The sequence below is a fragment of the Panthera tigris genome, chromosome D3 (assembly GCF_018350195.1).
Source record: "Panthera tigris isolate Pti1 chromosome D3, P.tigris_Pti1_mat1.1, whole genome shotgun sequence".
Taxonomy (NCBI): domain Eukaryota; kingdom Metazoa; phylum Chordata; class Mammalia; order Carnivora; family Felidae; genus Panthera; species Panthera tigris.
Window position 1 is genome coordinate 79,599,309 of NC_056671.1, and position 24,412 is coordinate 79,623,720.

Sequence of the window (24,412 nt, forward strand, 5' to 3'; positions counted from 1 at the left end):
GCAGGCTCCGCACTGTCAGCACAGAGCCCAACACATGACTCGAACCCACAAACCATGAGATAATGACCCGAGCCGAAATCAAGAGTGTGGGTGCTTAACTGACTGAGCTACCAGAGCTGACTCTTTTGAACCCTTAATCCTAGCTGTGCTTTCTAATGTAAGTATAAGTCTTTATTCATTTGTATTATTTTTCAGGCAAATGATACTGACAGGTTGTGTGGCGTTTGCACGCCATGTTGGACCAACACGTGTAGAAGCTGAACTTTTACCACAGTGCTGGGAACAGGTAAATAACTGTATGGCGTTTTCTCCTAGCTGTTATGCTCTAGTTTGTTATAATGTTCACATTTTCTTTTTTAAATGCCACTAGGAATTAGTGGAATTATGTGGGATCTAAATTATGCTGCTTTTTCTGTAGTCCAGCACAGTGATTTCATAGCACTTAAGAGCGCTCTGGGATGCCTTGCTTTTATTCATTCTTCCAACAGATACTTAAGGAACTAGTTCCAGTGACAGGTACAGTGGTAAACAAAAGACAGAGACCTTTTCATGGGGAGATAAGAATAAACAAATAAATGATGTGTCTTGTATTACTATAAACTGTGAAGAAAAATAAAGCAGGATAAGGGTTAGAGAATGATGGAGAATGCTATTTTAGAAAGAGGTCAGAGCAGGAATCCCCGAGAAAGTGATGGTTAGGCAAGGATCTGAATGAAGTGAGTTACTGCAAATGCAAAAGCCCTCAGGTGCGTGCTCAGTGAATTCAAGAGAGAGCAAGAAGGCTGGGTGTGTGTGGGTGTGGGTGTGCGTGTGTGTGTGCATGTGTGTAGGTAATAGAAGTAATATATGTATTATGTACTTGTATATATTGCAGATCTATACAGAATATGAAATGTAAACTGTTGATGTGGGAAGTTTTTGTATTTATAATCCAACTCACTATCTACTAACAGTACTTTTGGTTATATTGAATTTTAATATTCCAGTCCTATGTAGAACTCAGGATCGTTGACTTTCTAGACTTGATGTTTAGTCATTAAGCGGGTTATTTATCCACCTTAAAAAAGGTGAATTTCTTATAAAGGCAAATTTCATGGCCTTATTTGTAATAACATAGTCACTTATGCTTTAAAAATACTGGTCTCTGGAATATCAGTAAAGTGTATGCTCTTTTAGAATTCTATTCCTAATTTCTTTGAGTATTCATTTTCTTCTTTAAAATTTATTAGAGTTTGATCTAAATTAAATATGTAAAATGAACATTATATATAGTCCTGCTGTCTGTGACAGTCCTTTATGTCCCTGTAGGTTATAGTGCATGCTAATTTAGGATGAGGCTGTAATCACTGAAAGTCACATTAACTTAGAAACAACATATACAACTTTGAATTTACAATTCTGTACCATTATTTATATGTACATATAGTATTTAACAGTTTTTTTCTATTTCCTTTTCTTCCTATTGAGCTTTATTGAGATACTCCGATACCTTACACCCATTTAAAGTGCACACTTCAGTGGTGTTTAGTGTGCCCACAGACTTGTGCAACCATCGCTACGATCGATTTTAGAACAGTTTTATCACCCCAAAAAGAAACTCCAACCCTTTGAACTTATTAGTTCCCATACTTCCAAGATTATTTTGGCTATTCTGGGTCCCTTGAATTTCCATGTGAATTTTAGGATGAATTTGTTAGTTTCTGCCAGAAGCCGTCTGGAATTTTCATGAGGACTCTGTAGATCAGTATGGAGAATATTGCCATCTTAACAATGTGAGCCTTCCAAACCATGAATTTAGGATGTCTTTCCATCTATTTAGTTCCTTTAAATTTTCTTTCAGTGATGTTTTGTGGTTTTCAGAGTATAATTTTTATACTTTTCGGTTCAACTGATTCCTAAATATTTTATTCTTTCTGAAACTATTGCAAACAGAATTTTCTTAGTTTAATTTAATTTGGTTGCAATACAAAGAAATACAATTGATTTTTGTATGTACATTTAATTTTAAGGCTCACTGAGCTAGACTAAAGAAAAGCAAAATGAAAGTTTATGTACAGCGTACTTTGACATCCAAACCATTCTGCTTTCAGGATTACTATTTCTAGATTAAATTTGATTTACAGATATTAGTTATAAACATCTTTACCACCACCTCTTCTATAACCAGAATAAACATGGATATCGGGGATCTATCTAGCCGACTACCTCCAATCTGTTGCCCAGTAGATTGCTATGTAATTTCTTTTCTTAATTTTAGGCATCCAATACATTAATGAATTATGTCACCTTTTCATATGGGAATATGAGAACAGATATACTTCTTTTCCAGTCAAGGAAAGATTTATATTCTATGAAGAAGACATATGGGAACAAAACCCAGTATGTGTCATTTTTCTGTTATTTTTGTTATGGTTCAGTGTAGTCATCACAGCAAAGCCCCATCATCTTACATATACAAACAGGAGTGGATTGAAGTCTGCTTACTTTAAAAACAAAATCATATCACTAGTCAAGGGTTCTGGTTAAATCATTGATTGACTTACTTCCGAATCCCTTAGTTGAAAAAGAGAACTGATGAGTTATTCCTGGCACCTATTAATAAGCCATATCTGTCATATTCAGAAGGTGGATTTTTCAAATTTAAATATAAACTAATGTTTCTAGGGCTGGAGAAAATTGCTCCTGACATCCTAAGGAAAGCCTAGCTGTAGGCAAGCCCACAATCTCTAGACACCTTGCCGCATTTTCATCTTTGCTTTATCCTTTTTTCTTTAACAGATAACCCTTGTGACCTCATTTTTTAGGCTCTCTCTGAATCCCTTATTCCTGATCCAGTGATAGCCACACAGGGATCCCCAGAAGTGGAAAAAAAAGAAGCTTTATTGCATTCTTAACAGGATTTATTGTGAAAAGTAATTCTCTGTTGGAAGAAAGGAGGTTCTGTTGTTCATGTTTGATTTATTTATTTTTTACTCTAGATTAACCACAAATACCCGGAAAGACGTCTACTTGTAGCAGAATCCTGTGGAGCATTGGCACCTCACCTTCCTGTAAGAGCTGTCAGTTTTTCTTAAAAACTTTTTTTCCTTTTAAGAGAGGCAGAGGGACAGGCAGAGAGAATCTTAAGTAGGCTCCGTGCTCATCCCACGACCCTGGCATCATAACCTGAGCTGAAATCAAAAGTTGGCCACTGAACTGTCTGAACCACTTAGGCGCCCCCACCGTTGATCGTTTTTAATCAATTCTTACAGAAAATAAAAATCTAAGCGTGTAACAGTTTGCATTTTTATATTTGAATTTTTCTCACCCAAAATTAATCATACTATATACAATGTTCTTAATCCCTGACAGTAAACACTATTGAGAGGTTCTTGTGTAGGTATCTATGTATTTTTTTAAATTTTTCATACTGTTAATACCGCCACATTTTGCCTCTTTCAGCATTTGCATTTTTGACAGTGTTAAATTGCCCTGAACCAAGATAGCACAGATTCATACTCCCGTCATCGGTACATTGGAGTTCCTATTTTACCATACCTTTACCAGGATCGGGGTATGGTGAAATCTTTTTTAATACTCTCCTATATTATAGGAGAAAACCAGTATCTTGTTGTTGTGATAAATCATATAGACAGATTACATGAGTAGGTTTGCACATGCTTTTATTTACTGTTCCAAGACAGATGAAGAACATCACAAACACAAAGGGGCTAAAAAAGCTGTTCTGCGCTGCCCCTGATACCAGAATGTTAAGCAGTATTAATAATAGACTTACTGTTTCCTCCATGGATCTCACTTGCCTTATACCTCGCTGCAGTTGATCACAGTAAAATACGCGTGGTCATGGCTTACATGGAGTAATGCCTCCTGATTTGTCCTGTGGGTTCCCTGTGGCATACTGAATCTAACTGCCGCAGCTGACCTCAGTCCAGATCAATGTGAAGCAAATACCCGGCTGAAGTTTACTTCACTTCTGTCCTGTTGCCCATGCTGATACCAACCAAGAAGCCATTTGAAGATCTTCCAGGCAGTTTTGGGGCAGTTTTTGTCATAAAGGATAAGTAAACAGGGCTGTACTAAAAGACATATTCACCAACCTAAATGTGCCCAAAATGTGCTAAAATTATATATATTTTTGTTTCTAAGAAGTCAAAGCAAAAAGTAGGTCATTAAAAAAAATTTTTTAATGTTTATTTATTTTTGAGAGAGACAGAGACAAAATGTGAGTGGGTTAGGGGCAGAGAGAGAGGGAGACACAGAATCCGAAACAGGCTCCCGGTTCCGAGCTGTCAGCACAGAGCCCGACGCAGGGCTCAAACTCACGAGCTGTGAGATCATGACCTGAGCTGAAGTCGGACGCTCAACCGAGTGAGCCACCCAGGAGCCCCTAAAAACTAGGTCCTTTAAAAATGACTGCAGGGGCACCTGGGTGGCTCAGTCGGTTGGGCATCTGACTTCGGCTCAGGTTATGATCTCACGGTTCATGAGTTCGAGCCCCACGTCGGGCTCTGTGCTGACAGCTCAGAGCCTGGAGCCTGCTTCGAATTTTGTGTCTCCATCTGTCTCTGCCCCTTCCCTGCTCATACTCTGTCTCGTCTCTCTCTCAGAAATAAACATTAAAAAAATTAAAAAGAAAAAAATGACTGCAGATCTTGCCCTGAATACTAAAATCACACTGTGAATTTATGAAAGTGGTCATCTTCTATCCTTATTTTATTCTAACCATTATATGTAAACAAGTTTGGGTTTGAAGAATTTTATAAATTGATCAAATTACAATGGTGCAAAGAAGGGAAGAAAGGGGAAGAATTTGCATAGCAATAGCTCTTTATTTTACTTTCAGCCATTAATTAGGCTGAAACATTCTTTAACAAAAAAGAACTGTGTGAAATTAAGACACAACAGTGGTTGCCATTATATTAAATAATTGCATCTGAGAAAGCAGCGCAGTTCCCTTTGAAGTCTAAGTTTACTCCCATATTGTATCATCCTGTTTGAAGTGTTTTTCTCAGTTCTTCAAAAAAATAGGAACACCAGGATTTTATAATGTTTGCAACACTTCTACCCCAGCAAATGTTTTGATTAACCAGAGCAGTGTTTGTAACCCTCCTGTTCTTATAACTCTGAGAGCTCTTCTCTGAGGTAAACAGGGAGCGTAGAAGACTCATTGTTGGTTTATAGCAGAGGGTTGACTTTGTCAATATTCCAGAAGTGCTTGCTGCTATGTTACTATGTGCTGTAGGGTTTGAGCTGTAGGGTTTGAAAGAGTTGCAGTATGTATTGGGAGACAATTGATACCAAATTCAGGGTAGATGTTATCTTTAGAGAGGAAGGGTGGAGGAGGGTGAAACTTAAGCTGTATCTGTAATGTTTTATGTCTTTGGAAAATGAAGACTTAAAGGAAAGTTAGCAAAAATTAATGTATATTTCATCTGGATTTTTGAATGTGTGGGTGTCTGGTTGTATTATTTTCTATACTTTTCTGCCTAGTATAAAATAAATAGTAAAAACATGTGTTCGTTTACTTTCAGAAAGAAATCCGTAGCTCCTTGGTTCTCTCAATGTTGCAACAAATGTTAATGGAAGATAAGGCAGATTTAGTAAGAGAAGCTGTGATCAAAAGCCTTGGCATCATTATGGGATACATTGATGATCCAGACAAATACCAACAGGTATGTTTTTCACAATGAACCCCATTTACTTCATTATAAAATTCCAAACAATTTAATATTCCAAATCTCTGATTCAGCTACCCAATAATTTATAGTAGAGCTAGCTGCTAGGCATGCCAGTGCTCACCCATTGTAGTTAGCCGCCTGGTTTTACTTCGATTCAAAAGAAAGAGCACTGTGATTCATTGATAGTATCTCCCATGGTTTTGTGGCAAGAAATTGGCAAAAAGCGTGCCATGTTTACCACCATTTCTGTTTGGTTTCCACTTCAGTGGATACATGACATTCTCTTTAAAGAAAATGGGAAGGATAGGGTTATGGATGGCTTTCTTTCTTGCTTAAAGTGTTCTCTAAATGTACTACAGTGTATATACTTCATTGCTTTTTATTAAGGTTTTTTTTTTATTTATTCTTTGAAAAATCTAAATTTTACCTGTTTCGTTTTGGCAGGGTTTTGAATTGCTGCTCTCAGCCTTGGGTGATCCCTCAGAAAGAGTAGTTAGTGCAACACATCAAGTATTTTTACCGGCCTATGCTGCCTGGACTACAGAACTTGGAAATTTACAGTCTCATCTTATACCTACATTGCTGAACAAGATAGAAAAACTTCTCAGGGTAAATGCTTTCTTTATTTATACAGTTTATAGAAATTTAAGAGTGTGTTCTAAGCCCTCTTGAGAGAACGCTGGGGAGCAAAGACAGAAAGTACCACCGAGCTGAACATTCTAATTATTTGCCAGGTAAAGATTTTATTGGTCTGGAGCCAAGAGAGGTTTGAGGAAGTTCTGCTTTGCTAAAGCTCAACGAGGAAGGTCATGATCTGGGTTTATACGCTGAAGTAGCACCTTTGTGGAACTCATTTGTACATTATGCAGAAAGCTAGCTCTTCCTGGTATCTTCCAAAGGTTTAAAGATTTTGGGTAAAATATCAGCTCCAGTTCCTGGCCTGCAGATAACTCAAATATTAGTCTCTAAAGCTTTCTTACTTACACGATGTCAAAATGCTTTACTTGTGTTTATTTCACTGCAGTAGTTCATTTTCTCACTTCTTAAAATGAATGTTTTCTGTTTTCCCCAAGTAAAAGAAATGAAGAAGAGTTAAAAGAAAGATAGTAACTTCTTGATCTAATTTTTGTACTAAAAGTCCCTCTTAGAGTCTAGAAGAAAAACTAACATTTCTTTAATGCCTCTTATGTGCATTAAGGGAGATACTGTATAAATAACATATATTATGTCATTCTTACAACCCTTTGAATTATATTTTGGTTTCGGTGTGGAAACTGAGCATTTTGGTAGCTTGCCCAAGGTCTTACAGCTGTCAGATGTTGGAACCAGGATCTGATATTGGTCACTGACACCTAACTCTTACCCGTTCTACCCCCAAATTTTAAAGAATCTTTAAGGCTCTTGCACAGTAACTACTCTGTAGACAGTCTTATATGTATTTATTTAATTTAAAAATTGGGCTTTTTTTTCTATAAATTTCAAGTTGGGTATTTAAGAAAAACTGTAAACAAACAACTAGACTGGAAAATACTCATTTTTATGAAACCTGGGAAATTTTTTAAGTATTCTTTAAATGTTTGTGTTCTTTCTACCTGAGATTTATCCACACCTTGTTTTTCTTAAGTTCCATTTCATAACATGGTTAATTCTATTTTGCTATTAGATGTACCTGAAGTATTCAGCGTAGCTAGTAATTCTTCCATGAAGAGATTAATTTAGAACTTGATAGTGTGTAACTCATATATCTGGTATCTCTGACATAGCTTTTATAATATTAGTAATATAATATAATGTATTTATTAGTAAACACTTTTATCTGTAATGATTCTATTTTTCACTTTAACATTTGGTTTCTGTGTAGCATACTAATCCTTTTACTCTTTTTTTCTTTCTGTTACCTCTTTTGTTTCCTTTTGAATTTTTTTTCTCCTACCTTTCATCTATGCATTGAAGTATTTTAAAGTCCTTTCAGTGCTGGCACATACAGATGCCACCAAATCTGTAAAAGGAGATTGGATGTAGGAGAAGGAAAATAGCCAAGGCTGTTGCTGGTTCAACAGTTGGACAGTTAAAGTGATTCCTGTAACTCACTTTAATTTCTTTATCCTGACTTACAAAATTTCAAAGAATGAGACCCTCTTGAAAGAAGAAAAGCCTGGGGGCACCTGGGTGGCTCAGTGGGTTAAGCGTCCGACTTCGGCTCAGGTCATGATCTCTGGGTCTGTGAGTTCGAGCCCCGTGTCAGGCTCTGCGCTGACAGCTCAGAGCCTGGAGCCTGATTCAGATTCTGTGTCTCCCTCTCTCCCTGCCCCTCTGCCGCTTGTGCTCTCTCTCTGTCTCAAAAATAAATAAATATTGGGGGGAAAAAAAAGAAAGCCTATAAAAGAAGTTTCATACAAATGGTAATGACCGATGTTCACCCTGAAGTTTTCCATAGAAAAGATTATATTGCTTATTATAGTGCCTCAGTGCTTCCTCACATTTTCCTGTACTTAGAGAAATTAAGAAAAGATTCATGGATATCTCCATTAGGTGTTGTGCTATGAGTCTAACATACAGATTCTTAATTTTTTAATTAATGGCCACAGAAAGGAAGAGCATTATAAATACTTAATTTCAGCAGACTAAAACTAGCTTCCCCCTCCTTATGTTTCAGGAAGGAGAGCACGGGCTGGATGAACATAAGCTCCACATGTATCTTTCCGCTTTGCAGTCCTTGATCCCCTCTCTCTTTGCGTTAGTGCTGCAGAATGCGCCTTTCTCCAGCAAAGCCAAGCTTCATGGTGAAGTGCCACAGATAGAAGGTACTGAACTGAACTTGTGGAAGGAAGATGTAGGACATTAGCAGCTTAGCTTCCCAAGGAATTGCTTTTGGTTAAACTTCTAAAAATCACTTTATATGAAAGCATAATTACTAAAATATATGTGTGGAATTTTGTGCTCATGGAGTGTATGACAGCTAGGGTCAACTGCGGCTTCATCGCTTATGGATAAGCCTCATGGTATTATTTTCTAATATTTGTGTTTTCTTTCCATTCCTAATCTATAGTCATTTTACCACTTTTTTTTTCCCCCAGTGGCTGAAATAAGTTTTCTTTCATTCATAGAGTTGGATTAATGAAAAGATTCACCTAAAGTTACTAGTGCCAGTTTATGAAGCTTGTCATTTCCACTCTCTTTCCACTTTCTCTCCCCGACCTGTTTCATCTTACTTTCAATAGGGGAAGGTAAATGTAATTACTTTCTTCTACGTCCTTGACAGGAATATAAGCATATGCAACAGAATGTTTTTCTCCAAAGAAGGAATATGACTTATTTTCAGAAATAGGTGAAATTGATAGCAAAGGCCAGTATTCTCTTGTCTCGATGTCCACCTAACCAGTAAGTGACCCCTGACCCACGGCACTTAGTAACCCCACTGCACCCAACCCCCAGGATAAATGGCTGTAGAGCCGCTGTTACTCTGTATGAGATCCCTTTGCAGAGTTTTCAGATTTGTGACATTGCCCACGTCTCTTGCCGACTTCTGATAGAAGAATTCTAACATGGAGAACATCAGTAGATACTTAATGTTTTGACAGTTGGCAGTTTTTGTGTAAAGGAAACTGGGAGCGGTTTACCTATAATCTTTGGGATACACGAAGCACAGCACAAATGTTTGAATGTCTGTTTTACTGGAAAAGTTGAGAGTAGATGGGTTGAGTTAATTTAATATTTTAAAATATTACTGAGGAGAAGGAAAATTCAGGCTTTTAAGCAAAGTCTTCGTAAAGCATTCACAGCTGACTGCTTCAGGTTCCACCCCTGCATATGTTAAGGTTCTTTGTCTGCCTAGGGGCTTTCCTGTCTAATTCCCACTCTTTCTCTTTCTGTCTTGCCATATTGGTGTGCTAGGGCTGCCATACCAAAATACCACAAACTGAAATCTATTGTCCCACAGTTCTAGAAAGCGCAGGGTTTCAGATCACGCTGTCAGCAGGTTTGGTTCCTTCTGACGGCTCTGAGGAAAACGCTGTCCCATGCCTCCCTCCTCGTCTCTGGTGGCTTGCTAGCAATTTCTGTCATTCCTTGGCGTGTAGATGCATCACCCCAATCTCTGCCTTCATTTTCATATTCCGTTCTCCCTCTTTGTGTGTCTGTATGTCCAAATTTCCCCTTTTTATAAGATGGGTAATATTAGACTAGAGGCCCACCCTACTCCAGTATGACCTCATCTTATCCAATTACATCTGCAATGACACTGTTTCCAAATAAGGTCACATTCTGAGGTTCTGGGGATTGGGACCTCAATGTAGGAGTTTCTAGGAGGGTACATAGATCAACCTATAATGTTTGCCTTCATTCATGTATAAAAACAACTCTTGAATGTTGATGCCAAGCATGTGCTAGGGACTAGATGAAAATTGTCAAAACAACTGCTTTACCATCCTGAATATATTTCTTCCACGGTTTATTTGACCTTTCTTGTGATTATGTCATCATACCAAAAATAACCTTTCCTTTTTAATTCTTTTAGACTGAATATGACTCTCTGACTTTTAACAGCAGCCATAAATGTTAATATTATTATGCCCACTTCTTGGTTATAAATCATTTATTTTAAATGAGAAAATATTGTATTCTTATGTAGGGTCTGTATATCCATGTCTATATGTCTATCCATATATTTGGGATAGAATTTATGATAAGTGAAGATTTATTTTCTCTTATATAATAGAAACACAAATAGTTTTACTACCAATTTATTTACAGCGGTAACTAATATTTATGTCAGGCACTATTTTAAACACTTGAGATACATTCGTGAATAAAATAGACACAACTTTCTGCCTTCAGAGGGCTTACATTCTAGTGAGAGGGAAATACATTAAAGAGTCGTAATGGCTGTTACTTTGCTGGATAATTGTGACTGTTTTGTTGACAATAAAATGCTGGTATTTTGCTATCCTATTAAAATGACATTCTGGGGACCTTTCTATAGTTCTATATTGTTAAAAATCCTGTTAAATAGAACAATGTTTTGAGACTCCTGAGCCATTCTGTTTACTTACCTGTAATAATTGAGTTATCCAAATAACTGCTTATTTTTTGACATTATTTTGCTTCTCTTGGACCTACCTTTAAGTCTTTAGACCTCACTTTCCCCTGTAGTTAATCTTGACATATCTATTTTGCTTTAAACTGTTCTATTATTTTTCAGTTGTTTATTAGTATTTATGAAGGAATGACATTCACTCTATCATAGTGCAGCAGATTGTGACAGGTGTTATATAACCGTGTTTGAAATTATATCAGATATGCTTTGACATGATATATTCCCTAGGAAGTACAAATATCCCTCGCAGTCCAAATCTGTTTATTCCTGGACTGAGATACAGTGAGAATTCAAGCAGAAACCTCAGATAGTGAGAGGTACCATGTTACCCAAACTCATTTATTTGTTGGTTGGTATATTATGATAGCAAATAGGAGAGTTCAGCTAGCAAGGGATGACCTCTGTCTTTAATATACTGTTAAAAGTCTTGGGCAGCATAAAAAGACGGTAACATCTTAATTTTGTCTTTGAACATTTTTAAAATTATGTGCATTTCATGTTTTCTTAAGTTTAATAATAATTATGAAGCCATTAATATATTTTGAGAAAATTCTGTATTTTTGCATGTTTTAGGATATTAGCCTCTATGCAAGAGTTGTTGGGCAGTTAGGAGTTTCTAACAGTTAATGAGCTGTTGGCATGCGTTACCATTTAATAGCCATCAAGAAGTGTTCTCTATTTCATTGTCATAAGTAGTCTGGTGGAATTATAAGTATTTCTATTTTTTTTAAACCAAATTCAAATCCATGTTTCAGCTAACATCTTATCTTTGGGCCAATTTTAACTTAACCTAAATGCAATTTTACTCTTTATTAGCAAACTATTTCATTACAGTGTTCGTTTACTATAACTATTTAGTCTCCTAAAATCTTAATTTTTGAGACGTGTTAAATTTGTTCACGTGTGACAGGAATTTGTTTCACTTTTTAAAAAAATTATATGATTAACATATTTCAGTTTTCTATTTAAAGTTTATAATAAGCAATTAAATATCGGGAGACAGAATCTTATTTTCCTTTTCACAGAATAGTTAGCTTCACACACTGCCACTTTTCACATGATTTATTTTGCTTCTATTATTTATAGTGACTAGGTTCCCTCGGCCTATGTCGCCTCTTCAAGATGTGTCTACTATAATTGGAAGTCGTGAGCAATTGGCAGTGCTCTTACAACTTTATGATTACCAGCTGGAACACGAGGGTACAACAGGCTGGGAGACTTTACTGTGGGTTGTCAATCAATTGTAAGTTACTGCCTTCATATTCATTTGGTACGCCTCCATCAGTTGATGGAAGATAGCTCCCTATGCTTAGTTTTGGCACTGAGGGACAAAATATAACAAAATATAAAAACAAAACAAAAACATAACTTGGCATTATCTATGGTAAACTTCTTTAGGAGAGGAGATTTATACCATTGGCTATGTAGGTATTTATCTATAAGGATGGTGCTGCCAGACTATGTCAAAAGGACCTGGCTGCTGCCTTGTTGTTGTCTAATCGTGGTGATGTATTTTAAACCACATCCAGATTGTCATTTTTGAAGCTACGGTGGATGCCTTGTTAGCCAAGCACTTATGTGAAGCATCAAATCCAGTGATCTGTGTCTCATTAACTCCATAGGCAAAACTCTACCGTTAAGGTTCCATGTGTTTTATGGCAAGCAGTTAAAATTTAAGAAGTTTATAGAGTAGAATATAAACTGAAAACCTTTTCAGGGTATCTCAAACCGCTCCTTTGATTTGCGGTTTTACTGGCTATGAAAAGCAAAGCAGGAGGTTGTTAGATTTGCATTGTTTCAGACATTGGCAAGGAAACAGTAATTTATATGTATCCCCTGCCTATTTTTCTTTCCTTTCACATTCAGGTTGCCACAACTTATAGAAATAGTTGGCAAAATTAATGTTACTTCAACTGCCTGTGTCCATGAATTCTCCAGATTTTTCTGGCGCCTTTGCCGGACATTTGGCAAAATTTTTACAAACACTAAGGTAAAAACTTGTGTTCCATATTTTCTTATTGCAAGAGATACAGAAATGTAATGTGTTAATTAACGCTGTGACAGAGTAAACCAAAGCATGAGCTCTTCCTTTACCTTTTAATATCTTAGAAAACTATGATAGTAACAGAAAATTCTAGTGAATAACCTTCTTATCTTTATTCACGTTTCGATGATTTAGCCTAAACTTGGTTGATATCCAGATTTGGATATAACATCTACACACTGGGTATCTTTCCAGCAGAGGCCGTATCAGAGGCCTTCACTGATTCTCTGATGCGCTTCTCCTGCCTTTCCATCCACCACACATTCGGGGAGCAGCTGTTTGCTCAGCACACTTTGGTCAAAACCTCAGGCGACTGTGGAACCAACGTAGCTTCTATAGAAGCCTTGCTGCACGACCAGCTCTTAGAATAGGGTGGACACTTGAGATTCATGCTGCATATTTCAGTCGCTGCCAAAACTAGTATTTGTCACATCTGCATATCCAGGTTACTTTACAGTTTTAGATACTACAGTTGGAATGTCCTTAGATCCCAGTTTCATCTTTAATGCATTTGTCTTGCTAGCGTATTGTTGGGGCAGTTCTTTAGAGAGCTAAGAAAAACATAAAAAGATACAGTTGTTACAATCAAATGTTAATCAAGACGTTTAAAAGGTAAGAATTTTGTGGAGCTCTTTACTATTAACTATTACTTTACTCTGTGGGTATTTAAACATTTAAAGCAAAATAGTTTGGTATAGCAGACTGGACAAAATTCAGAAAGTGAGTTATAATAAATACTATTAAGTTTGTGACCTATAATAATTAAGTTATCTGGGCTTAGCCTTGGCATGCATGAAATGAATAAATTACTTTAGTGTCTTTTTGTTCCATAAGTATGGTGCTGTAGATTAATCTTCTAACAGTGGGCTTCACCTCCCTTTAAGTTGTTTGTTATGCCTGACCTGCCGCTAAGAGGGCAAGAAGTTAGACCTTGATGCTACTGTAGAAGAAACAAGATCATTTTACATTTTTGCTAACATCTAATTATTAAATAGAATTTGATGTTATAGTTATCAACATTGGCAAAAATTGTCTGACATCTCCAAAAGAAGTAGCTATTATTAAAAAAAAAAAAAAGTAAGTAGGAGTTCATTTAAATACTTAGCAGTAAGTGGTTGACTTCAGTGCCCTGAAACCTGAAATCTGTGATAATGTTAATAATAAAAAATTGAAATTAGCATTTACTAGCTTAAAAAATTGTAGGTAAATTCTATATTTGATGCTTAAATTTCAGTTTTAAGGAAGTTAAAATTTAAGCAGATGGATATTACATGATGAATATGTTACTTATTGAATACCCTAAATGAATGGAATTTGCTCTGCATTCCTTTTAAATACAGCAAAGTTTTAAAAAATAATTCTAATCATATAATAATATTTACCTAAATAATCTTTCTGTCATGAAGTTTTAAGATGTAGTAATTTCAAGCCCTTAAAGTCATCTTGGAAATTATTTTAATTTAGTGAAGGAAAGCAAAAACCTTTCAGAAAATACCTACTGACATGATTTGATTTTGAAAACATTTTTTCTCTAAAGGTGTTGCTTGTAGTAACTTGACTCTTCTTTTATTCTAAGCCTCTTACGAATTGTTACATCTCTGGGGCACATCGGGGGTTCAGTCAATTTAGTGTCCGATTCTTGATTTTGGCCCAGGTCATATTCTCACAATTCAGGAGATCGAGCCCCACATCGGGCTCCATCCTGACAGCTCACACGTGCATTCGCACTCTCAAAATAAATAAACTTAAAAAAAAAAAAAAGAAGAAGAATTGTTATATTTCTGATCACTTAAATCGTCCATAAAGCAAAATAAAAAAATAAGTAAATAAATCAATTAATCAGATGAATCAATGAATGTAGTAGTAGTAGCCATAGTAAACATTTATTTAATCTTTAATTGATCCATTGGACTGAAACTTTTTGGATCTTTTCTTTCGGTCTCTTAGGTCAAACCTCAGTTCCAGGAGATTTTAAGACTGTCTGAAGAAAACATTGGTAAGTTCATTTGTTATTACTTTTCTTTAATTTTAATTTTTTTTTTAACGTTTTTTTTTATTTTTGAGAGAGAGAAAGAGAGACAGAGTGTGAGCAGGGGAGGGGCAGAGAGAGACGGAGACACAGAATCTGAAGCAGGCTTCGGGCTCTGAGCTGTCAGCACAGAGCCCGACGCGGGGCTCAAACGCACAAGCTGTACGACCAAGACCTGAGCTGAAGTCGGATGCCCAATCGACTGAGCCACCCTGGCACCCCCATTTATTATTACTTTTAAGACAATTGGATATCTTTACTCAGGAAAAATACTATATTCATTATGTGCCAATGGTATGTAAATGAACTAACAAGTACAAGTGAAAAGGAAAGTTTATTTCTTGGTTTTATAACTGTGTCACATCTACCTCTTTTCCATGAGATGGTAGTGAGACTCATCTTTATTAATTTGCTTATAAATATCTACCTTCCTTGCAATTAAATTGATTTAAGGCTGAGTTTCTCAAATAGAGTGCTTGTACCCTTGTAGGTTTGAAGTGGTATATTCACAATATTGAAAATTATAGAATAAAGGATCTCTACTTCCAAATTAGTTATTTAAATCTTTTAAAATGAAAACAAATATAGCGGAAGAGAATGTAAGATATGCATATATGTTTTTGAAATGAAACTACATGCTTGAGGGGGCACCCGGGTAGCTCAGTTGGTTAAGCTCTTGGTTTTAGCTCAGGTCTTGATCAGGTCGTCAGATCTAGCCCCACTGATAGCACAGAACCTGCTCAGGATTCTCTCTCCCTCTCTCTGCCCTTCCCCCACTCGCACTCATGCACACTGTTTCCTCTCTCTCTCTCTCTTTTTCTCAAAATAAATAAACTTACGGAAAAAAAAAAAAAAACCCACATACTTGAATGGGCAGTTCCAGTCCCTCTGTTGATAGTTTTCACTGATTTGTCTTAAGAAGTCTAGTTATAGCACCATCAGCCTAAGAACTTGTTTCCTTGTGGATCTTAAGTTCCTGTGTATTTTTCTAGTTTCTACGAATAAATTGTAGAAAATGTTAGAAAGAAAAACGTATAGCCCTCCTTTTTTTCTTGTTTTTTTTTTTTTAAACTTGGTTGGTTTCGGACATATAGGTAATTCTTATCACCGTCCTACCTTAGTGATTTGATTTGAGTGATCTACAAAACCCATCTTAGGCTGTCCTCAGAAATAGAGATGAATAAATATATCTTTTTCTTCTAAGTTCAAACATGATGAGATTTTTTTTTTTGATAAATGCTTCCCAAAATTTATATTATCAAGTGTTAATGTTTAGAATGCCTAATAGTTGGTATTATCTGTGTAGTTGTTAATTCTGATGATAAATTAGTGAGGAATATTTACATATTTTAAAAACTGACAGCTTTTAGAATTATTAGTTAGCTCTAAGTGTTTAGTAGTTCATGTAGGAAGAGATTACTAATCCCTATATGTATAGTCTATATCTATGAATCCAACTTAAGTCTATGTTCCTAACCTCAGATTTAACTCTCAACTACCATAGTCACACTCAACCAATATCAGTAGTCCCCCAAAGAAAAAATTACTCTTACCGAGAGCATAAACAAACCTCAAGTGCTCCTTGATGTGAAAATGGAACTTTCTTTTTTGCTACAATTCTTTCAGGGCAGTTAGTCAAATTTGTTTATGTACTATTTTCTGAAAAGAATTTCAAACCATATAAAAATAGAAAAAAGTACTTAAAAATTTGGGGATACATAAAAGCAAATATAAAGCACTTAAAATAGTGCCTAAAGAACAATAAACCAGAGCTGTTGTTGCTATAAATAATGTTACATCATCTCTGAATTTCTTTTTTGAAATCATCTACAGATGAATTTATCTTATTTTACAGTAGTCACAGGGTACTCTCCTGTGTTGGAATGCTTTCCCCTCTTCTGCCTCTGTACTTTGCCTGCATTTTCCCAGCGAAAATAGGGTCATCTGGCTGAAAATCCCTATAGAGGATGCAGGAGGGGCTTTGGAACTAGACTAGTACTGGAAACTAGGTAGTATCTCATATCAGGAAGCAGATTAAATAATATATATCCAGATGCCACCTTTTAGCTGAGTGCCTTTACCTTTTACCGAATACTATGAAAATTTAAGACCTGTTTATATGGACTGGCACTTGGGAGAGTTCAAGAAAGCTCCGATTTCTGAGTATGGAAATAGAGTATAGCATCTCATTTTGGTTATTAGAGTTCTTAACATCTATCAAAAATGTTTATGCTACTGGCTTTATAAAAAGTATTAAGCTATGTTTTTACAACAACCATGGATATGTATTTTAATCAAAATTCTTTTCCAAAGTAATAATATGCATGCATAAGCCTTGTAACCAGTTGGAATTTTAAATATAATTTGCATTGTGACTTTTTGCTTTACATTTAAAATACATGCAGATTTTTAAAATTGTTTTAATGATCTTAGATTCCTCAGCAGGAAATGGGGTCCTCACTAAAGCTACTGTCCCCATTTATGCAACAGGAGTCCTTACGTGTTATATTCAGGTAAGAGAAAAATCCTTTTACTAGAAAATGTAAAAGCACTTTCTGTTTAGAAAGATACATAATATTATGCTTTATATTATATTATAAAAGTAATATGTATTAACAACATAGATTAGATTAGATTATGGGTTCATGTTACCCATAAAGGAAAACAAAATTTATATATTTCTTTTGTTCAATAAGTAATTTATAGTGGAGAGCATATTTGAATAAGTCTTCATTGAACAAATCTTGAACAAATAAATTTAGAGATTGTGTGCTTCTTGATATTTTGTTAGAAGTGTTAGATTGTACTTGCTTAGCAAAGTTTCATTGTGTTTCATGATTCATTTTTCATAAATTAAATAACAAAGCACATGTATTAGGTGGAGCAAATTACAAAATGCTGTAGAATACTGTACTCTATTACCATTTTGTGCAAAATACTTTTTAATAATACCTTATTTTTCTTAATTGTTACTACATAATAAATTACCCTAAATCATAATGGCTTATTATAACCCTTTTATTTGCTGATGGGCTTTACTCAACTTGGCCTCTCTTTTGTGGTCTTGCTGGTGGTCAAGTCACTCATGTTGTTGCATTCACCTTTTTGGTTGGAAGGGAGGTCAGCTAGGGTGACTGAGCTTCAGTCTCTGTGTTGTCTTAGGGCGTCTGGGGCGGCACAGCCAGACTTAATACGTGGTGGCTCAGGGCTGCTCAGGGCTCCTCAGAGCGCAAAAGCAGCATCTGCTAGGCGAAAGCTTAGGCTTGGAATTAGCACATCACTCTGTTGCCTTCCCTTGGTTAAAACAAGTTACAGGCCCAGCCCAGATTCCAGAAGAGGGCACGAAATAAAGGCATGAGCCAGGAGGTGCGGTTCATTGGTTGTCACCAGTATAACAAACTACTACATTCCACTTACCGTTGTTTTAAGGAAATGAACATGGTATATATTAATGTAGATCAGTCATTTTTAAGTGTGAGGCAGCCCCACCAGTCAGGTGAAAGTATGGATTCAGGATAAAGCATTTTTAGAAATTGGAATGTGAGGAGCACCTGGCTGGCTCAGTAGGTAGAGCATGTAACTCTTGATCTCAGGGTCATGAGTTCGAGCCCCACATTGGGCATAGAGATAACTTTTAAAAAATAATAAAAATAAATAGGATTTAGAATGTAAGAATCAAAAAGGAAGGCCTTTTTTCCTGAGTTTTCCCCCATTAATACCTAACATTTCTTTTGCCTTTTGAATTCAAAGTATAATTCATATTTATTGCACTCTTCTTCCAAAACAGATTGAGCTATCTTACAGTTTTAAAATGTAGTCCTACAGTATCACATACCTTTCAACAGAAGCTCCAATTCTGTTAAAGTAACACAGTATTCCTTTAAACTATTCTTTTCTACCCTGGTTTTGAAGAGTGCCTCATAATATGAATACACACACAATCCCTGTGTGTAGGGTATTTTAAGTCCTGTAACTTTAATAGATTGTCTCTATTGTTCTTAAACTCATGAAGATTTAAATCCTAGCATATTGCCAGACACAATACTATGCATACCATTTTCCACTCTCTTTAATTTGAAAAGCTGTGAGTTGAAAACTGTTTTGAATCAAATATATTTTTTTGTCTTGAGATTTCAAAAATGAGAAATAGAATAGGATTGTACTAAATTTTCAGATTAGAAGAATCTATGCTCATTTGGAAGTATGTTTCATAGCTCTTATTTCACACTTTAGGTTTTTCAGATTTACAGTTTGTTTTCCAATTTTATGTATATTTTGTGTTTTGACATAGTAGGCAACTAAAATTGGGTAGAGTCTCTATTCCAACATTGCTCTGATTCTGGTTTGTCAGTGTCCTAAGCTTTACATTAAGTAGACTGTCATATTCCAAAACTGCTCTGACATTGTTCGTGCTGATCATTACTTTTGTCAATCCTTTATTCATTCTATTGTTTTTAATCCTTTATTCATTCTAAATGAACCTGATTATGTAGGGAAAAAAAAATGGTTGGTGGCAATCCAGTATTTTTCATAGATCTATTTATTAATATTAATGCAGAAGCTATTTATTGTTGGCCTAATACATCCCTAATGACAGAAAACTTAACTCTAATTTATTATATATTTATTTCCTGACAGAATGTCAGATTCCCTTCCTTTATAGACTCAGGTTAATTTAACATACAAAGTGATTTTTTAACCTTCCTAATTTAGCACACTTATTTTTTACAATATATTTCTTAATAAAGTACAATAAAAGAAAAAAGAAAATACTGATTATTTTCTGATTATGAAAATGATGGTTTATTAAAGAAAGTTTGAAAATATAGATTATTTTTTAATCAAGGATATGACTGCAAACAGACAGGGAGGCAAACCCATAAGAGACTCATAAATACAGAGAACAAACAGGGTTGATGGGGATGCAGGGGGGAGGGGGAAATGGGTGATGGGCATTGAGGAGGGCATTTGTTCAGATGAGCACTGGGTGCTGTATGTAAGTGATGAATCACAGGAATCTATCCCTGAAACCAAGAGCACACTGTATACAATGTATGTTAGCTAACTTGACAATAAATGATATTAAAAAATAAAAAATAAAAATTTAAAAAAGATACAGGAAAAGAAAGAAAAAGAACACAGTACTCTGTATTTCAACAAGCATGTAGCTTCTTACCACTGAGAAATTGCAAGAATAATTTCTTGGAAACAATTTTCTGTTAGGGGAATAGCTTTTACTAGTTTGTATTTAAGTGCTTAGTGCCAAAATGAGTGGTTACTAAAATTTGTAAAAATAAATTTTAATAAAAGAATATACCTTTTCATTTTCTAAAGCAGAACTGTCTAATAAAACTTCCTGCAACAGCAGACATATCTGTATCTGAACTGTCCAATGAGGAAGCCACTAGCCACCCGTGGCCATTAAGCACTTGAATTGTAACTAGTGCTACTAAAGAACTGAATCTTTTATTGTACTTTATTTTTAATTTAAATTTACATAACTGCATGTGGTGAGTGGCTACCATAATGAACAGCACAGGTCTGAGGATCTGTGAATCAAGATAGTCTTTGTCCTTTTACCATTGTGATCATAGATAGATAAGTTTAATACATATCTTTAGTTAAAATGCTTCTGAGACTGGATATTTCCCCATATTTGATAAAACTTTATAATTATAGATACGAAATTAGTATTTTAGTTCTACTTGATTGCTTGGAAATTCATTATCAGTCTTTATCCTCTGTAGGAAGAAGACCGAAAACTGTTAGTGGGATTCTTAGAAGATGTAATGACCCTGCTTTCATTATCGCATGCTCCTCTTGATAGCTTGAAGGCTTCTTTTGTGGAACTGGGGTAAAAATCTTAGCTTATGTTTGTTTTTTAATTCATGTAAAGTTTTTAAATTGTATTTATAAGATACATAGTTTGAGTCAAAAAATATTGGCATCCACACCAAATCTTTTGGTTTTGAGGCCTAGTTTTTGTCCTTTTAAAGGTGTTTGGTTTTTGGTTTTGCTTATTTGTACATTCTCAATATTTTGTAATCAATACATTGTAATAAAAGAGTAGGGGAAAGAGTATAGACATATGTTTTCTTTGAAGCAGCTGGAGAAATAAAATTCAGATTTGAAGAAAATTTAGTTTCCCAAAACTGAAAAAGGAGCTCCAAGTGAAAGTTCATTAGCTCCTTTTTGTATCCCATTGCCTGATCCTGCTCATAATCACATCATCTAGCTGTTAATGTCATTTTATCTCTGTCTTTATTGCAAACAGGCTTGGGCACTTGGTAACAATACAGTCTTGCATTTGAATAGGCCTCACAGCCAACTTCTCCTTCCATGTCAGTGATTTGAGTTGATCTGATTTGATCCTACAATAAACATATGACATAAATAGGACAAGTATTGCTTCCCCAATTTTTATACATACAGAAATTAAGACCCACAGAGGTTGTAACTTACCCATCTGACTCAGTCCAGTGCTCTTTCTTTTTTTCCTTCTGGGTGAATTTTCTTTTATTTTTTATCATTTTAACTTGTATGCTATTAAAGAGTTGAGATTTCTATCAGAATTGTAAATGTTTACAGAACCTAAAAGTATAACTCCTGAATATGCTAAAAGTTTGTAGCTTTGTAAGGTGACTTCCTTTTTTAAAGAGTCTTGCATGTAACCTGTTAAACCATACAGAGTAATTTCATATTTTTTGCCAATATTTTTATCATTAATATTACTTACAAATGTAGTGTTTTTCAATACACCAGTAAGACACTGTAGCCCTCACTTTTAACACTGAGTTTTTTCTTTCAGTGCAAATCCAGCCTACCACGAGTTATTATTAACTGTTTTATGGTATGGTGTTGTCCATACTTCAGCACTTGTGAGATGTACCGCTGCTAGAATGTTTGAGGTATGTAAACAAATGCTTCTCTCATTTCTAATTATAATGATTTCCTTTGGAAGATGGAGAAGGGAATGTTTTTTTTTTATTAAAGGCTTTGCATACTATGTTATGTTGATGTATATTTTATGGCATTGAATAGTATCTAGTTGTGTACTGTGTGATGGGGCAGAAATTTAGCTTTGATATATTTAAGAATGTTTCAGTATTGGTTAATTGGATGTTATTGGTCCCTTGGATGTTATTCTCAGTTCTACTTCTTAAATTTTCTTTTAAATCTTATTTTAATTTCCATCTTATATAAATCTTTCCTGACTATACTTTTCTATTTATTGAGATAAAATGGCTACTAAAATAAACTAAAACAATATAAGATATATTTAAAGTTATAAAATATAGTTGGATTCATGAATAACTTTAAAAAATCAATTATTGCAAATATGGGGATACTTTGTTGATTACTCTACTTGATTATTTCCTCACAAATCATGTCTGGAATAACATCCCTATACATTAACTGTCCATAGACTTATTAGGAGAGAAGAGACTGTTCATATAATTCAACTGGATTTTCTTGAAGTTGCCACCTACCCAAATTAAGTATGAAAATTGAAATGCCTATCTTTTGAAATTCAAAATATCCATCATAGAGGAAATTATGCCATAGCCTACTTTATTTATTTATTCATTCATCCATTCATTGGTTTATATTTCTAGAACTTGTATTTGAAGACAAAAATTAATTTAGAGTGTTCTTTCTGCTCTTGAGTCTTGCCATAGAGCCTAACTGCCTGGGTTCAGTGTCTGTCTCTGCCACTTAATGGCAAGTTCAAACTTCTCTGTGCCTCAGTTTCCTCATCTACAAAATGAAAATGATAATAAGTATCCATCTCAAAGGATTTTTGTTAATATGAAATGAATTAATACTAGTAAAGCCCTTAAAACAGCATCTGGCACATAGGAACTTAATAAATGTTAGGTATCATTATCATTATTTTTTGTTCCTTATCATGCTGTTATTTCACAGAGTAATATAATAGTTTAGAGAATGTATATGTATCCAGGCTAAAATTATCCCTAATATGCCTGTGATTCTTAAAATATCTGAAAGCGTGTATTTCCATAAAAAGAATTGGATAATTCAATTCTTCTGAATTTCAGAGTTTTTCCACAATTTAAGATAAATTGCCATTTGAAGAATAGAGCACTGGTATGTTTAAAATACGTACCTTCTAAAACTTTTAAATATATAAAATGGATGTGTGAAATCTAAAGAAAATTCCAGTCTTACCAGGAAGTTGAATATCCTCTGTCCATGTTACTGCCTCAGTTATTGTACATATTTGATTTAAAAAACTATAATCAAGTGTTCTTTGTCAAGGTGAATGCCAAATTTAAAATTCAGATTGATCTGTAGTAATAAGTTCCTGTGGGTATAAATAATTTTTGATTATTCAGTATGCTGAAAAGAGTCATCCGTGAAAGAAAAGTGCATCCTTTTATATAAAGAACTATGTCTTTAATACACTTGTCATTATAGGATTTTATTCTAAGACGCTAAAAGCTACTTCTTTCTCTTAAACCATTTGTTTCTCAAATTATGTATTCACTGGTAAGCATACCATAGAAATGAAAATAATTTAAATAAAATGAAACATCCTCTCTTTTTATTTGTTTTTGGGTTCTTTCTGCCTTATTTCTTATATGTGGCTTTTGTCTGGTTTTGGTTTCTATGTTTGCAATCAGTGCTGGTTTGGAAACTATACCTATGCTTCGGCAGTTTTCAGCGTTCTTTCAGGTTGATTATGAACTTGAGTCCAATTGAGAGAATTATTTCAATATTTTTTCCAACTCATTTGTGATAAAATTTTTTTCAGTGATCATGCCAGTAAAATCATCAGTAGAAAAAATTAAAGTTACTTTTGTTGTCAGTGACTCTTACAGTGAGCAAAATTGTATTAAAAAAATAAGTATATTTCAAAAGATTTTTTTATACTAATACATTATAATTTACAGTTGTGCCTGCTTCCCCTCGCCCGCAATGAGTTAATTCAAAATAAAAACATGAAAAGCAGGACATTTAGGGGCACCTGGGTGGCTCATTCAGTTGAGTGTCCGACTTTGGCTCAGGGCCTGATCTCACAGTTCGTGAGTTCAATCCCTGCATCAGGCTCGCTGCTGTCCATGCAGAGCCTGCTTTGGATCCTCTGTCTTCCTCTCTCTCCTCCCCTCCCGTATTCACACCCTCTCTCAAAAATAAAAATTAAAAAAAAAAAAAAAAAAAAGGCAGGACATTTATAATAAAAGAAAATTTTTTATGTGAGACCGGAAACTATTGGGAAGAAAGCAAGAAATGGATCTACCAGGAACATAACATGAGATACTTAGTGAAACTGAACACTAAATGTAGCTCTAAGTTTTCAGACAGCAGGACAAAAAGGGGAAACCCAATTAATCTTATTATTTTCATTGTTAAATAATAGGCCAATGTATTACTTTTGGAAGGGACAGGTTATTATTGAAATTGATTTATAAGGAAACTTTATCATGTGACATAATGGATTTCCCAAAAGATGCAGAAAAGAACTTCATCTAATGATTTCTCCTATCAGTCATAAGGAAGCTAAGCCTGTAACAGTAGGCCAACTCAAAGAAGGCCTGGGCTTG

At 35.0% G+C, this 24,412-nt stretch overlaps 1 protein-coding gene across 9 annotated transcripts in view; it reads left to right on the forward strand.

Annotated features, from left to right (window-relative positions):
* RELCH (RAB11 binding and LisH domain, coiled-coil and HEAT repeat containing) overlaps positions 1-24,412 on the forward strand; it is a 113,393-nt gene that overhangs the window by 61,592 nt on the left and 27,389 nt on the right. For 7 of the 9 annotated variants that reach the window (XM_042962082.1, XM_042962078.1, XM_042962079.1 and 4 more), the window contains 11 exons: positions 196-286; positions 2,979-3,050; positions 5,532-5,672; positions 6,123-6,287; positions 8,335-8,482; positions 11,860-12,016; positions 12,640-12,763; positions 14,765-14,813; positions 17,280-17,359; positions 20,594-20,700; positions 21,655-21,754. In XM_042962082.1, coding sequence (XP_042818016.1) covers positions 196-286; positions 2,979-3,050; positions 5,532-5,672; positions 6,123-6,287; positions 8,335-8,482; positions 11,860-12,016; positions 12,640-12,763; positions 14,765-14,813; positions 17,280-17,359; positions 20,594-20,700; positions 21,655-21,754 — 1,234 coding nt within the window. The remainder of the gene's footprint in view (positions 1-195; positions 287-2,978; positions 3,051-5,531; positions 5,673-6,122; positions 6,288-8,334; positions 8,483-11,859; positions 12,017-12,639; positions 12,764-14,764; positions 14,814-17,279; positions 17,360-20,593; positions 20,701-21,654; positions 21,755-24,412) is intronic. The other 2 variants (XM_042962080.1, XM_042962081.1) reach the window with 2 other exon arrangements.